Below are 17,213 nucleotides of genomic sequence, written 5' to 3' on the forward strand. Positions count from 1 at the left end.
AACCAACAAAATTTAAAATATGCAACTCCTGTACATGTAATACAGATTTTACAGTGTTATGTGCCATTAACAATTTCAATATGAATACCACTATATACTAGTAATCATAAACACAATCTATTTTCATACAGGAGCACAGAACTTGAAGTTTCTCAGTGCTCCTCCTTCACTAAACTTAACATCTATCTCACTTTCATAAATGTTATAAAATATTTGAATACAAACAATTTAGTTAAATAAAATGTTTAAGCTAACTGAGACTTGTTATAGCTCTTATATATCATTGTTATTTTGTTGTTTTTGATTGCTTCCATTGTCCTCATTTGTAAGTCGCTTTGGATAAAACCATCTGCTAAATGACTAAATGTAAATGTAAATAGAAAACAATTTAAAAGCCCAATTCCTGGCAGACTTGGCAACCCTGACAAAGTTTTTTTTTTTTTTTTTTTTGATTGTGGCAAACCATTTCATCATTATACAGTTTTTCTTAGTCGCTTTGGTGCATTTCTCAGATCAGAAATTCATTTCTCAAAACTTCTTGTTCGACCTCCACATCATATAGACACAATTTCACACATACAGCAATGTGCAAATTTGTACTTTAAAAATGGATATGTGGAATACATAAGAAGTCAAGTCACCTTATTTGTATATAGCGCTTTAAACAAAATACATTGCGTCAAAGCAACTGAACAACATTCATTAGGAAAACAGTGTGTCAATAATGCAAAATGATAGTTAAAGGCAGTTCATCATTGAATTCAGTGATGTCATCTCTGTTCAGTTTAAATAGTATCTGTGCATTTATTTGCAATCAAGCCAACGATATCGCTGTAGATGAAGTGACCCCAACTAAGCAAGCCAGAGGCGAAGGCAGCAAGGAACCGAAACTCCATTGGTGACAGAATGGAGGAAAAAACCTTGGGAGAAACCAGGCTCAGTTGGGGGGCCAGTTCTCCTCTGACCAGACGAAACCAGCAGTTCAATTCCAGGCTGCAGCAAAGTCAGATTGTGCAGAAGAATCATCTGTTTCCTGTGGTCTTGTCCTGGTGGTCCTCTGAGACAAGGTCTTTACAGGGGATCTGTATCTGGGGCTCTAGTTGTCCTGGTCTCAGCTGTCTTTCAGGGCTATTATGCACATGCATGCAGATGTGCCACACTAGCTAAAAAGCAAACATCCATGTATAGCAGTAGCAAAGAAGTTGGCCAAGATTAAATAATACATGTAATCACATATTACTCCACTGTTAATACACACACAAAAAAGACAATTTGAAGCAAGTAACTGAGATATGGGCTTAAAAACAAAACAAAAAAACTTCAGGATCCTAATATAATATTGTCCGTATGGGACTCACATGATAAGATTACTGAAACAAGATGACAACACACAAAAGAAGTTACCAAAGAAATTATGAATTAGATTAACATTACCAGGTGAGAAAACACACACACACACAAAAAAAAAGACAAAAGATTTGTTTGAACAGAGGCAAAACGTTATCTGTATGCTCCTCGTTGACATTACTTAAAGTATTTAAATCCTGATCCCAAGAGAAAATGTATGCATTTTATGAGATGCCCATTTCATATGATCTTTTTATGATGTAATTTGTTAGAAAACAAGTAAGCATAAAGCATCACGCGAACCTTGGGGAGTGCAGACTGTACAAAAACCTAAGAAAGGAATAATGGAAAAATAAAAATAGCCACAAATTCGCCCAAAACATAGATTAATTAGGAGTTGCTGTGGGATTGTTTTGGTAAGTTACATTCCCTGATATCCATTGGAGGATATTAATCATGATGGATAGGCTATTTTGACCTTTTAATTTGGCTCGTGTTCCTTCTTGAGTTTGTTGTGTTCGGACAAACTTGAACGTATGGTGTATTATTATTATTATTTCTTTTTTTATTATCATGCACTAACTAAACTTATATCTGAAACTATCTTCAATGTAACAAATGCACATAGTTGTTAATAAGGGAGGAATCTTTCCCCATTTTACCCCATGTGAACAAATCGTGTACTGTACTGTGCCTCTCATGTGTCTTAAGCTGATGATGTCAGTGGCACATGGGGAAAAAAATATTCTACAGGAAAGTATCTTTTCAAACGGTGAATACAAAATATTTATTGAAGATTTAAATTTCTATCAAATAATAAGATTACAAAATCCCTGACAGATGCCATGAATACAACAAATTACTAACCATAAATAAATAACAAATACAATGTTGAATTTCCTAAAGTACATTTTTGTTTTGCTATGTTTTAGTGCTGAACAAATTTATATGAACAGTGAAAATAAACTATAAAGTCCAAAACTCCACTCCTGACAATGGCTGTGTGAATATCAGGCATCGGTTCACCCATTGAGGTCTTTACAATGAGAACATATGATACAGATGTCAGATTTTATGTCTTCGGTTTTCTGATGCTGCATCTCTTGCATGTTGGTGTCATCCTCAGATCACTTTGGCCACCTGTATTTCTGCATGTAGAAAGAAAGAAAAAAAAATATATACATATTTATATATATATACACATATACATTATATATATATATAAAATTGGTAAAGCATATCAAATTTATAACTTAAGACAAATACCACCCACCTCATACACACTGAAAACTTATTTAATCAACAGTGGGTTCAGTCTTCAGTCAGACACATGCAAGAAGAGACAGCACAGAGAGATAGATTAATATGGAGAAAATCAAAGATCAGAGCAACTGCATGATTTATCAAATGTGGGTTTATTAGCGTTATGATAACATACAGGAGCAGAACTGGGCAGTCTTCTGGCTTCAGGCTGAGCTGGGCCGATAGTTCGGTTTCTCACTAGAGTCTGAAGAACTGCAACAGAGACAATAATGGATAGAACAAGTGCCAACTTAAAAATTCTGACACTTTTTAGAACATTTATAGTCATATATACAAAAAATGAGCTGACATCAATCCGACATCAATTTTACATTTAAATCGAAACTCTACGTTTTGCAGTGTGAATAAACAATTCTCCATTACATTCATGTTTACCATATGCTGTTAAATAAATAATATATCATATTACGTAATGTATTAAATGGATCTTGGTGATGGCTTGATCTGTCTAAATCGGTTTGTTCCTCAGTCTCTATATTTGGAACGTAACCTTGGTCTTTGTGTCCTTGCTGTAATCTCTGTGACCTCATTGAACAGCATTAATCCATGTGTTATGTGATGAAATACAGTGCAGGCAAATCTGAGCAGTGGCATAACAATATAATTATTTCAATTTGTATGCCACATTTCAAAGAATGTATTGTTTATTATTGTTATTGATTTCTGCATGTGTGACTAAAGCTTTTATGAGGTGTGATCTGAAAATGCTGATGTTTCATAATTATTTCATGGCTGATTGTGTCAGTTATAATATCTATTCAAAACGACTTATCATCTTAACATTTTCAGACTATTTAAACTCTTAAAATAAAAGTTGCTTCAAAATGCCATAGATAACTTTTAAATAACAAAATTACTTTTGTTGTCTAAATGGTTCCATAAAGAACCTTTAACATCTGAAGAACCTTTCTGTTTCACAAAAGGTTCTTTGTGGCGAAAGAAGGTTCTTCAGATTATAAAAAGTTAAAAAAGACATGGTTCTGTAAAGAACATTTGACTGAATGGTTCTTTGTGGAACCAAAAAAGGTTCTTCAATGAATTCTTCTATTGCTGTGTAGAACCTTTTAAGCAGCTTTATTTTTAACAGTGTAGTTGTTTGATTTTTAAATTTACTGGTCAATAAGATTAAATATTCTGGAAAAGAATGTTCCTTTGAATCAGCTCTAATGTTGCATACCCTCTCTCGTGGCGTTCTCAGCTGCTGACATGGCCTTCCCTCCTATATTGTTGACCATCTCATCTACTCTGGCTTCATGCTTCAGGAAAAATGGCCGCACCATATGCCTGTACAGTATCTGAGAACCATTCCAGGAGACTGGAGCCATGCACCACAAGAGGAACAAGCACTAAACACCAGAGGGAAAAAAAATAAAAAATACAAATCCACACACAGAAAAAAGAGCCCAAGGGAGTGAAAAAGAGGTTATCTGGTGTGAGAATGATTCACTAACATAATGACGTAGAGTGATCCCTACCAAAGATACTAAGCGGCAGAGAATTATAAATCATGCATCATGTACTCTCCCTTTCCCATATATGCATATTGTAGCAGCCTCACCTGTGACGCAACATGCACAAACAAATGATGAAAGTATACAGTTTCCCAGAAATAACTCTTAAATATAAATAATTATGGCTTAAAAAAGTGATTTAGTAAAGCAAAAACACAGGATAGAAAATGGTTTTACAGTGTACTCTGTCATTCAATTTTTGTTAATTTCAAACGGGAAAGGGTTACATATAGTGTAGTTAAAAAATATGTAGGTATTTTTTTTATTTTTTTTTACAGTTTACATTCTAGAGTCTCAGGATATTTCATAAAAAATATTTTAAGAAATCCTAAAACATTTAACTACATATTATTCACATTTATATTCAAATGATAAAACAAGCAAGGTTTAAAATGTTATAACAAATCACATGTTGTTCCAGTAGTATTTATTTACTATTATAGTACACATTAATAAAATGTATTTTATTTAGTTTGTTTTTTTGTTTTTTTTGTTTACAATAATTTTAATTTTGTATTGTGCTTTTGCCATTTTTATTGTGTTTGAAATACATTTCATATTAAAAGTTTTAAGAATTAAGGTGTGGTAATTTAGTACTTTAACATTTTATTTCAGTTAGTTTTGTAGTTTCTATTAACAAAAAATTTTTTTAGGGATTTTTTTTTTCTACCACTGAATTAAAAAAAATTCACAATTTCGCGTTCTAAAGTCAGAATTGTGTGATATAAATTCTGACTCTGAGGCACCATTTATACTCTTTTCTGTTTATTAGCATTATAGTTTTGTAATCGTTTTAATTCTAAAACGCTGTTATAAAACGTAAACGCAATAGTGGAAACGGAGAGTTGCAATTTTTTTGTCCTCAGAATTGCGAGTTTCTCATAATTGTGACTTTTTTTCCCCCAAAAAAATTTAGACTTTATAAGATTTGCAAGTTATTAAGTCAGAATTGTGAGATATAATTCTGAGAACATAAGTATTTTCTCCCTCAAAATTGGATTTTAACTAGCAGTTACGAGTTTATATCTCATAAGTCTTGAGAAAAAAAAGTCTCAGAATTATGATATAAAAGATATTATCTCGCAATTTCCAGTTATAATTCATAATTATGAGATATAAACTCACAATTCTGACTTTTTTCTCGTAATTGCAAGTTTACATCTCACAATTATGAGAATTGTGAATACGGAGCCCTGCACATGGCATGCAGAAACATTACCACATGACACAAAAATAAAATCGTAGGCTAAATCATAAATCGATTTACTAATTCATTCCATCGATTTACAAACTGTGCACACTTATTTACTGATTTGTTGCCTTGATTTGCTAAATCTTGCACTCGATTTATACATTTTGAGAATTAATTAGTAAATGGTATGCAAGATTTAGCAAATCGAGGGAAAGAAATAATCGTGTGCACTTTTTAGTACATTAAGGGAACGAATTAGTAAATCGTGTGCACAGTTTATTTATTTTTTCTTGCATGTCATGTATGCATGACTCCGTATGTTAACTTTTACTTTTTATGCAATTGCGAGAAGAAGAAAAAAGTCAGAATTGTGAGATAAAAAGTTGCATGTACAAAAACAGGCTTCCACACTGACTGTAACAAATAATTCCAATTAAATAAGATAAGATAACTAAAAATAAAAACATCTGTATAGTATGACTGATTAAAAAAAAATGCCCTTAACCACTAATATGGACAAACTGGCAGATGTCTTAAGACAAACAACAGAGCTGTCCTACATTAAAGAGCTTGCAAAACAACTAATTAACCTCTCAGATGGAGTATGACAAAGGAAGACAGAATCTTTCCACCAGATAGCAGAATGAAGCTAATAACTGATCCTCTTAAATCAGATATTAGCCAGAGAAAGCATTTGGTCTTCTTCTACCTACCTTACACACATAGTAGAAAGGAAACCAGTGAAGAAAAATGTCAGAGAAGAATTCACCCACGCTGAAGAAGCCGTAGATTACCCAGTATGTCAGCCATTGTGTGTCATCCTCCTTATCAGGACTTTCTATTGCTTTGATACTAAAAATGTAAACAGAACAAAATCTGAAGAATACGCAAGTAAGGACAAGTTAGTACAACAACAACAACAAAATACTATAATAAAGAAGTATTGTAGGTCAAAAAAACACATAACTCACGAGTAATATGCGGGGTAAACAAAACCAATCAGATTACAGAGCAGAGATGCACCGTATCCAAATAATAAATATGCTCCAGTCACACCAACAGCACCTGTCGAAAGACAATCATAAAATGTCCTTCTAAAACATCTGAGCAATGTCCTTACAGAGTAAACAGCAAATCACACGTGAAATGACTTTAGATAACTAGCTATCATAGGTATCTGTTTTTGGATGAAGCCTCAAGTGTTATCTTTAGCACTATTTTTCAATGTAGAGAGTTAGCTGTAACTGAGGGATGAAGGCGAAGTCACGGGTTGGTTACGTAAGACGACGTCAGACAAAATCTCCCTTTGAGGAACCTTTATTCAGAAATTGATTCATATATTTCAGATATTTCTTTCTGTACTTTTCATGAAGGGAAAATAATTTATCTTTACTCATGATGTTATGATATTTGTCGTTCACTTAACATGCCAATAACAGGCTTCTGTGTACCAAAGCAGCTTCGACTGACTTGAACACCGGTTACCTCACAATTTAGGATTAAAGTATGAGTAGCCTACGGGTACTTTTTGTTAAATATACAGAAAATGACACGCGCTTTATATAAAATCAGGACTTACCGAGCGCTAAATAACGTTTCTTGATGCCTGTTTTTTCTTCGATTTTATTGAGAAAGTCAGTGACTATATTCTTCTCGTTCAAAAAAGCCTCGACGCGGTCTTTTATCTTTGTAAATATGGTAAACATCGCGGCTTAAAAGAAAAATGTAACGTTATGCAGTTAAACACAAGTGCATGAATGATAATGTGTCTCTAGGATGTTTTCGCTGACTGGACAGACTCAATCCGCTTACTGTCAGACTAGTGACGAGTCTGTGGGAGGATCAGGACTCCAGACTGAGACAGATAACACCATTACACTTCATTCAAGACGTCTAACCAAGGGCAAACGACGAGGAATATTAAATTACATTTTAAATTTAACTTAAGATAATTTTCTATTGTCTTACAGCTTATTATCTCTAGTCTAGTCCTGGAGAACCCCCAACACTGCACAGTTTAGATGTAAAAAACCTGATTCAACTCTTCAGCTCATTAGTGAAGACGCAATACCTCAAATGTGTGTGTGGAGAGGCTACGGAGCACCGCACATGACATGCAGGAAAAAAATAGTAGACAAATCGAGGGAACGCTATAGTGATCGTGTGCACGTTTTAGTATATTGTGGGAACGAATAAGTAAATCGTGCTCACAATGCATTTATTTTTTCCTTACATTTTTTCAATGTATTTATGTTTTCCTCTCTGACGTAAGAGACACCAAGCGTGAAGTGCTGACGGTTCTCCAGGACCAGGATGGGGAACCAAGTATCAATCAATTTCAGTAGAATACTGAACAGTTGTAACCACTAGGGGACTCTGCTCACCTGACATTGGCCTTCGACATGTTATTTCTTCAGCACAGGAACCAACTGTACCAAATAATTGTTTAACGTTTAATTTTAAAAAAAGTAAAATAGATGAATTTTTTAAACCATTCGTCGCTAGCCTAAGTAGCCTATCTAAGCCAATTTAACTATCATATTTCTCCCCTCTGCTCATTCTATCAAGACGAAGATCTTTAATCTATTTCACATTTATTCTATTTCTGTTAAACAGTTTTGGCTTCACATATCAGCTTCCCTACAGTTCTTGTGTTCCACCAGCTCTGATTAATATTCCATAAGTAAGTTTTCAATTCGCATGTTTCTGACAATAGGGAGTTAGACGATGTCTTAAATATTATATGCATGATGGGTAAATACCATATCCACAAAGATAGATGGGCTACCTTAAAGTTAAGCCCAGCTGCAAAATATTAGCTTCTGATTTACAACTATTATTGTCATCACTTCAAAAAGTCTCTGGCAATAAAAAAAGCTCTGACGACATACAGCCCTTGAGTAAACTGTATTCTCTCTCTCTCTCTCTCTCTCTCTCTCTCTCTCTCTCTCTCTCTTTCTGTCTTTCATCTGTTTTCTCCCCCATCTTTTATGTTCTTTTGTCTGTATTTCTGAAAAAAAGGACGAATCTATCTGATAGCTTACTGGAAATGCATAGACAGACAGGTATGCGAATACCTTGAGCAGGCAAGCGCGTACACGTCATGGCGAAACGGGGGGAAATCACCTGAAGCACTAATGTCACGTTACCTCGGAAGAATTAAAAGCTGCCTTTGTTTTTTAATGACACGGAGATAAGATGAACACCAGGAGAAAGAAATCATTCAGAGCCGTGAAGTTCACGTTATTCGTGTTTTGCTACATCTTCTGGGTAAGAGCGCGTAATCAATGTAGCGGATGTATGCTGATTTATGGAGCAGCAATGTGTTTTGTGTTTTGTGTGTGTGTTTGTTGCATAAGGGTGAATTCAGGTAAAGTGGGTCGTTTAAGCTCGATTATAGTTTGCTCAGATGGTTTACAGTTTCAAAGCATAAAATTGTGGCTGATTCTTAATTATACTGGTGATTCAGTTCTGACACTTCTGAACACGAAGATATAAACAAAAATTAGTGTGACAATATTATTTGTTATTTCAGTAAACATGGATTCAAATGTGTGTAATCACTGGAATTAGCTAAATTAATTGTAGACTACTAAAACATTAAGTAAATTGTCATTCACTTGTTATTTTCATAATTAACACACACATATTAATATATATATATATATATATATATATATATATATATATATATATACATATATATGACTTTTTACAAAACTGATATGAGCGTTCTAAATGCTCATTTTATTAATTTTCTAAGACTAGTTGTTGTTGCATGTGTTATAGTCGCATTCTAGTGTTGTTCATTTGCATCAAAATTGCATTAGATTTCATCCACTTTAATAACAACACAACATTATATCAGTGGTTTTGAAATTTACACATGAATTGAGTGAATTTTACTCATAGCTCATGTTATATGTTTACATGTCAGCTGTGTTAAATATGTTTGTTTGATAATATTAATTATATATATATATATATATATATATATATATATATATATATATATATATATATTTTTTTTTTTTTTTTTTTTTTTTTTTTGATAAATCAAAGATAGCCCACTTTACCTGAAAAGACAAAATATGTATTAGTATACCTTCAAAACAGCACATTATGTGAACTAAAGAAAATGTTATGGTCTCAAAGTTAACAAGATGATGTAATTTCTATTGTTCCTGTAGCTCAAGTGGTAGAGCATTGTGTTAGCATTGTGTTCCTAACACATGTTAGGTAAAAACCTGAATGCACTGTAAGTTGCTTTGGATAAAAGTGTCTGCTAAATGCATAAATGTAAAGTATCTGCTCAATAAAAAGATATCCCACCCTACCAGAAGAATACACCCTATACATGTGAAATATATGCATATTAAATTGAATGTTGTGCCTATACTCTATGCTGTTGATAAAATTTGAATTGAATTTAAGTGTTGAAGACATTTTACACAAATGAGTGTTGTTGTGCTGAAGGTGTTCAGTGCTGTCCTAATTGCTGTTGGGATCTATGCCAAAGTTGCCAAAGAGTCAGGTATGTTAACAACATTTACCATATTCTTTCATCGTTTGTAATGGAAGAAGTTTGCAAACACTTAAGAATGACATAATATGTGTGCATGTTACATTAAACTGCATTATGCTAGATCAGTATTAGTATGTTGTTAATGAAGATTTGTCAACTACCCATGTATATATTCTTTGCTAATGCTTCACAGATGTAGTGGACACGCTGATGGCAGATCCAGCGCTGCTGTTGATCATCGTGGGCTCTCTCATGTTCACCATCACGTTTTTTGGCTGTTTCGGAGCTCTGCGCAACCTCTCATTGCTGCTCAACATGGTCAGATATTGTGACAAGCTGATATTAGTCACACGAATGAATCTTAGTTTTTATATATTTACAAAGAAATCGTTTCTGTCCAGTTTGTAGGAATTCTGCTGGCCATTCTGCTTCTTCAAGTAACAGCCGCTGTTCTAGGCCTTATGTTCTCAGAAAAGGTAAAGAACTCCCAGAAGTACAAGAAAAAACTTCGGACCAGATCCCATCTTGGAGAAATGATGTGATATTTAAAACATCTGCTTTCAATATCTGTTTGTAGGTTCAAGAGAGGACAGAGCAGCTGATGATGAAAGCGATTGTACGTTATCGTGATGATCAGGACCTGGAAAATGTGATTGATTTTATACAGAAAAAGGTGAATGAACTTTATATATACACACACACTCTATACAAAAATATTATTACAATTTAAAATACATTTCTAATTAAAAAATATAATTTATTCCTGTGATTGTAAATCTATATTTTCAGCATCTTCAGTGTCACATGACCCTTCAGTCTAATATGCTGATTTGCTTCTCTAGAAACATTTCTTATTATTATCAGTGTTGATGTTGTACTGCTTAATAAAACCTTTTTTTGTGTGTGGAAAGTATGATACTTTTATAAGAATTATTTGATGTATAGAAATTTTAATAGAATTCATAAGTATTCAGTTATCAAGATAACAATATTTGAAATAGAAATCTTTTTTAACATTATAAATGTTATAAATATTATAAATATAGGTGACTTGAATGTCTTTAATGTTATTTTCATCCGATTCATGTATTACTGCTGAACAGAAATATTAACTTCTTAAAAATACTTTTGACTCCATACGTTTGAACAGTAGTTGTATATGAATGTGAGATTGATGGATGGCTGATGCCTGCAATGGCAGAGGTCAAAAATTACACTGTTGATCTTTCTATAATCTTTCCATATCCTGTAGTTCAAGTGCTGTGGTGTGGATTCCTATTTAGACTGGTCTAAAAACATGTACTTCAACGCATCTGACCAGAACCCCAGTCTGGAGGCCTACGGAGTGCCCTTCTCCTGCTGCATACGGCTAAAGAATGAGGTCAGATCATTTATAAAACATATAATTTCTTTTTATAATAGATCATATATAATTGCTGGGCAACGATTAATTGCATCCAAAATTAAAGTTTTTGTGTACATAATATATGTGTGTTCTGTGTGCATTTATTATGTACAGTATATATATAAATAAAATAAATACACACATATGCATGTATATATTAAATACAAATTTTGTTTATATATTTATATACCATATAAATTATACTGTATGAATATAAATATATGCATGTAAATATTTTCTAAATTTACATTTACATTTATTCATTTAGCAGATGCTTTTATCCAAAGTGACTTACAGATGAGGACAGTGGAAGCAATCAAAAACAACAAAAAGAGCAATGATATATAAGAGCTATAACAAGTCTCATCTAGCTTAACACAGTACACGTAGCAAGGGGCTTTTAAATAATATAATAAATAAAAAGAAAACAGATAGAATAGAAAAAGAATAGAGCAAGCAAGAAATATATAATAACTTACAAAATATATACTGTTTGTTTGTGTGTGTGTGTATGTATATATACATAATAAATAAACAAAGTACACATGCATATTATATAAACAAAAAGTACATTTTCGATGCGATTAATCACAATTAGTTGTTGCTGTTTCTTTTCAAGAATTTTAAAATACTAGTTTGAAAGTGACACTTCGACTGTTAGAATGCTCAATATTAAAAATAAAATGAAAAGCTATGTGGTATTACGTGAACATTTGCGTACTGAATTATGATTGGTCTTTTATTGTATTTATATATGCATACCAAATTATTAATGGCACAGTTGATCAAAACATGTTTTAAATTTCATATACAGTTATATAGCGCAGGACCAATAAGATATCATGGTGGACATATAATAATACATATTTGTACTAATTTTGTATATAATTACGAAACGTTGTCTACTTCATATAAACTGTTTATGTTTGTGTAGACTGTGTTCAACTCTATGTGTGGCTATGAGACCCAGAAGATGAAGAAGGGTGTGGTGAGTCGGCTCATCTACACCACCGGGTGTCTGGACGAGATCGTCTGGTGGGGGAAACAGAATCTTCTGCTGGTGGGAGGGATGACCCTCGTCCTGCTTTGCATTGAGGTTAGGCACACATTACATCTTTTTATTTTCTTCAAATATATGTCATCCCTGCAGCACTTTATTACTGAAGAGTATTGAAAGACTATATAACAGATAGTAGAAAAAAAGATCTGCACCCTGTTATGCTCCCTTTATTCAAAAAGTTAAAAATAGCAATGTTTTGGTCAAAGACCTTCTTAAGGCAAACACACACACAAGCAAAGGTAATAGCTCATTAAGTATTCACAGTTTAAAAAAGAGTTTCAATTGATGACACCTGTTAGCAATCAAAAACAACCAAGTGAACAGCTACAGTATATCACATTAAAACAACACCTCAAAACATCATAAGACAACACCCAAATACTCCCCTGTATAAGACTATATAACAGAGCCATATATATAAATAAAAGTGTGATGCACTGAAAGAGTGGAGGATTGAGTTCTTTCACATGTAGGTGAGTAGATGTGGGCTCTCCACTGATTTCTAAAAGATTATACTGGTCATGATCATTGTCATTTATTTCATTAATTTCTTAGATGGACTGAATTGCTTAATTATATATTAGAGAGAGATTGTCTGTATGTGGGACAGTGGATTTCAGAAAAACACATATATGGCAAATCTGCTGTTGTTTATTATCATACTATAAGAATAGCAACTTGAATAGTATTACTTATATACTTAATTATGAATAAATATATGAATTGACTCACAAATCAATGAAGTTAAGCATGCAAACTTCTTGGTATAAAAGGTTAGACTTATGCTTATATTAATGCTTCACAGAACATTCTCAAAGTACATACAGCAAAATGGTATAAATGTTTCTACTCAATTATTATTTTTAGTGGAATTTTTTTTTAAATGCATAATAGAACTATTTTCACAACCTGTCTTTTTGGATCCCGCTGTATGTAAATGTTAAATTTTTAACAACTCTCATTTGCTTTTATGGTACAAAGTGATCTTTCCATACAGGACTCATTCTCTTAAACTCATTAAAACCCATACTGAGCCACTAGAAATATTATCTCAGATCCCTGATATGTAGGACACATGAAACTCAAATGTAAAAAGTCTAAACAAAAATGAAAAAAAAAAGTACATCTCTTTGCTTTGATGCTGATAAGTGATTTGTCTGTTCTTTAGATATGTATGATGTCACTGGCTTCAGTACAGCTCCGTCAAATCCGAAGTGTTCAACAGACGAGGAAACATAACAAGAGCAAAAACCTTTGCTGCAACAGAAAGTCTTGACTTGTTTAATGTGCTTACCTTTCACCAAGTGCAGGCTTTGGAATTCAATGGTGCATTGCACTTGAAATACCAAGTTACAACATGTTAGAAATTAGAAGCAAACAATGTGATTAATATTCTATATTATACTGTGAGTTATTAGGCCAAAAGCTGTGATTAAATTCAGTGAAAACAATATGTTCCTGTGCTTGTGCCCGTTTACGCTCTTTTTTTTATTAAAATATATTTTACCACGTGCTGTCTTTTACTTTTAACAATTGCAAAATTGAATAAATGACTATAAAATGACTAAATAGTAAATTGTTTGATTGCTCGTACATATGTTTTTGTTATTACAAAGTTATTATTATGTAATTATTATGTAATTAGATATATGTAATAGCACAGATGATATCATAGTTTAAAGCCTAGTTCTAATTCAGGTGGGTCTGCTGAATTGTAAGACATTTAGAACCTAGAAGGTATTTAAAGCAGAACACGTGTTGGATGCCACTGAAATTGAACTGAGCAGGGCTGTAATCTGGGAGCTTGTTGATCATGGTGCGCAGGTTTTTCTGCCAAGAGGTGATTCGGTAATGTGCTCTGAAGTTGCAGAGGGGGTTGCATCCAGCGAAAGCCCTCCTTGATGAAAGAGACATGCTGGGACATGGCAACAAATCCATCCTTTATGACTGGACAGTAGACAAACTGGATGTACAGCAAACTGTCTGTAATGAAACTGAAGCCTGAATCAGAAATAAAAGACATTATTAGCACATTATTAGTGAATCTTCCACAGACTGATTATTCATAAACTAATAGGTATAATGGGCAACAGTGAACAATCCTCACCACTAGAGACATTAATGGTTTTGTCCAGGGATCCATTGAAGATACATTTATCATTTATGTATCATTTATTGAGAAGACAGACAAGACCACAAATGCTTTATTAATCTCACACTGCGGTTGTTTGTTGGCAACATTATATGTCATCATAGGCTTGCTCCAAATCCAGAGTAGAGAACACCGAAAAATAAGTTAATGAGTTAATTATTCTTGTTGACTTTTTTTCAAGTAAAAATAGCTCAAGTAAATAAATAAATAAATAAATAATAATAATTTAAGTGCAAACCCAACCCAAAAGAAAAAAACAACAAAAGAAGGGCTCTGAATGAATAAAAAATGGGGCTGGAACCAAAAGGGACCTTTGGGAGGACAGCTGAAATGGTCTTCTTAAAACAGTGTGGGAAACAGAACGGAGAAGTTGGCTGCACAACCTGACTGATCCAAAGGTAGCGTATGTAAAACATCAATCCACGGACATAAATATAAATACTGGGGTAACAAGACCAAGAAAGCCCTGAAAAACAAAAGTAAAATCTCTCAGTTAACTCTAAAGCTAAATGGTGGCAAACGCAAAGGTGGCAGTATAGCGATGAGACAAATGGTAGAGCACTAGCTTAGCATGTGAGGAGTTGTGGTAACTCTAACCTTTTTATGCTCACATCCCTAAAAAGACAGACTGTGCGTTGATGCTATGAAGTGACTCTCCCCTCATGAGCTTTAGGGGCTCACTAATGCAGAAAATTTGTGCACATTTCTGGCAAAAGCAGGTCCCACCGAGATTTGAACTCGGATCGCTGGATTCAGAGTCCAGAGTGCTAACCATTACACCATGGAACCTTGACAGGAGCAGCTGTTGCTCACAGGGCCACAAAGATTAAATTACTTACTGGCTCACCAGCAGCACCACTAAACTTTATTCTTTTCCTGCTGAAAGAAAGCTGTTTTCACCGAAACTTGAATGTGGATCACTGTATTCAAAGTCCAGAATACTAACCATTACACCGTGGAACATGGAATGGTAATGGTGTAGACCAGGGATAGGCAACTCCGGTCCTGGAGGGCCACTATCCTGCAGAGTTTAGCTCCGAACCTAATTAAACACACCTGAACAAGGCAATCAGTGTTTTTGGGATTGCTAGATAGATACAGGCAGGTGTGATTTTATGAGGGCTGAAGCTAAACTCTGCAGGATAGTGGCCCTCCAGGACTGGAGCTGCCTATCCCTGGTGTAGACATTACACCTGGTAGACAGATAGCTGCCTGGGGAAGAAGTTAGGCAGAGGGGTTGGATCCCAGTAAATTTTGGTCTCTGGCCCCATTGACGTTACTAGCACTCTGCTCTAAACAGCTGATCTAACCAACCTAGCCTAGCCAAGCTTTGACTGGACTTCTGCCCGACTGACTAAAAACTTCCTGATATCTTGTGACCCTAAAGCAGCGGTTCTCAATTCCAGTCCACTCGCCCACCTGCTCTGCTTATTTCATGCGTTTCTCTTTGTAAACACACCTGATTCAGATAATCAGCTCGTTAGACGTGAGCTCTGTGCATGAACTGTGTTCCCATAGTTCATTGCTCCCTTCTCCCTGAGCTGGGGAAATCTGTTGACATTTACCTCACTTCAGAACATTCATTCACTGATTTGTGCTGCGCATCATCTTAACACATGGACAACTGTGACATCATATACCTCTGTAAATAAATACAATTTAAATTCACATCTCGCACACTTCAATGCACTTTGAATGGAACATATACATTCGATTTGAACTGGAATCATGGCGGAATATCCTGTGATGTCCACTTCGCAGGGCACTTACATTCGAATAGAACAAACATCTGAAGCGCTAAGAGAAACGTACAAAATGTGCAGAGCAGAGGGGCGCAAGGACTGTAATTAAGAACTGCTGCCCTAAAGAGACAAAGGACCAAGCCCCACTTTGGACCTTCCATGATTTGAACCCAAGACCTCTCGTACCAAAAGCAAGAATCAGGCCCCTAGACCAACAAGCAAGCCTTTGATCAGGCCTTAAAAATATAAAATATGTTATAATAGCAGTCGCTCTTCGAAGCATGTTTTGGAATGATGGACGTCACTCTCCCACGGCCAGGGGAATTAGATCAAATTATGGAGCGCTCGCTTAGCATGTTAGAGGTAGCGGGATCAATGCCTGCATTCTCCAAGTTCCTGCCCTTTTACGCTCATTCCCTATAGAGACAAACTACAAAGCAACACTCCCTAAGTGAGATTTTGGGTAAAAGCAGGTCCCACCGAGATTTGAACTCGGATCGCTGGATTCAGAGTCCAGAGTGCTAACCATTACACCATGGAACCTTGACAGGAGCAGCTGTTGCTCACAGGGCCAACAGTGGGGTTGGATCCCAGTTATTTTTAGTCACAAGCCCTGTGAACCAAAAACAAAACTATGGAGCATCTGCTGAAACATAGGATCAAACCTAAGACCTTTAGAACTTCAGTCCAATACTCTTCAAATTTGAAACAAATTCAAGCACTGTTTATTAATATCATGAAATATTTATCAAAATACCCCATATGCTATGTGCATAAGAATAAATGTAGAGGTAATTTATGGGGGAAAATAATGTATAAAATATAAATAATACACAATATAACTTTTTTTAATCTGCACATACAATATACATTTATTTACATTTAATTCCATTGTAATTGTTCTTCTTTTCATTTAAATCTAAATTACATTTCAGCATCCTGTTTACTACCTCAGT

At 34.5% G+C, this 17,213-nt stretch overlaps 2 protein-coding genes and 2 non-coding genes across 4 annotated transcripts; 1 reads left to right on the forward strand and 3 right to left on the reverse strand.

The window, feature by feature from the left end:
- Positions 1-1,061: 1,061 nt before the first annotated feature.
- Positions 1,062-7,185, reverse strand: LOC113069377 (receptor expression-enhancing protein 6). The gene is made up of 7 exons (XM_026242432.1): positions 6,953-7,185; positions 6,345-6,438; positions 6,087-6,225; positions 3,848-4,016; positions 2,786-2,862; positions 2,621-2,663; positions 1,062-2,495 (listed from the first exon to the last, which is right to left on the reverse strand). The coding sequence occupies exons 1-6, from the start codon at positions 7,077-7,079 to the stop codon at positions 2,643-2,645; spliced, it is 627 nt and encodes a 208-aa protein (XP_026098217.1). The 5' UTR covers positions 7,080-7,185; the 3' UTR covers positions 1,062-2,495; positions 2,621-2,642.
- A 1,147-nt stretch (positions 7,186-8,332) lies between these two features.
- Positions 8,333-13,927, forward strand: zgc:113223 (tetraspanin). Its single transcript, XM_026242435.1, has 8 exons — positions 8,333-8,643; positions 9,850-9,907; positions 10,092-10,216; positions 10,300-10,374; positions 10,476-10,571; positions 11,151-11,279; positions 12,238-12,399; positions 13,532-13,927. Exons 1-8 carry the CDS (start codon positions 8,572-8,574, stop codon positions 13,637-13,639), a joined length of 825 nt encoding a protein of 274 aa, XP_026098220.1. The 5' UTR covers positions 8,333-8,571; the 3' UTR covers positions 13,640-13,927.
- Positions 13,928-15,232: 1,305 nt separating this feature from the next.
- On the reverse strand, positions 15,233-15,304 carry trnaq-cug (transfer RNA glutamine (anticodon CUG)). The gene has a single exon. It is a non-coding gene; the product is annotated as a tRNA-Gln (tRNA).
- Positions 15,305-16,728: 1,424 nt separating this feature from the next.
- trnaq-cug (transfer RNA glutamine (anticodon CUG)) lies at positions 16,729-16,800 on the reverse strand. Its single transcript has one exon. It is a non-coding gene; the product is annotated as a tRNA-Gln (tRNA).
- Positions 16,801-17,213: the final 413 nt, after the last annotated feature.

This window comes from Carassius auratus, unplaced genomic scaffold (genome assembly GCF_003368295.1).
Source record: "Carassius auratus strain Wakin unplaced genomic scaffold, ASM336829v1 scaf_tig00001591, whole genome shotgun sequence".
NCBI lineage: Eukaryota > Metazoa > Chordata > Actinopteri > Cypriniformes > Cyprinidae > Carassius > Carassius auratus.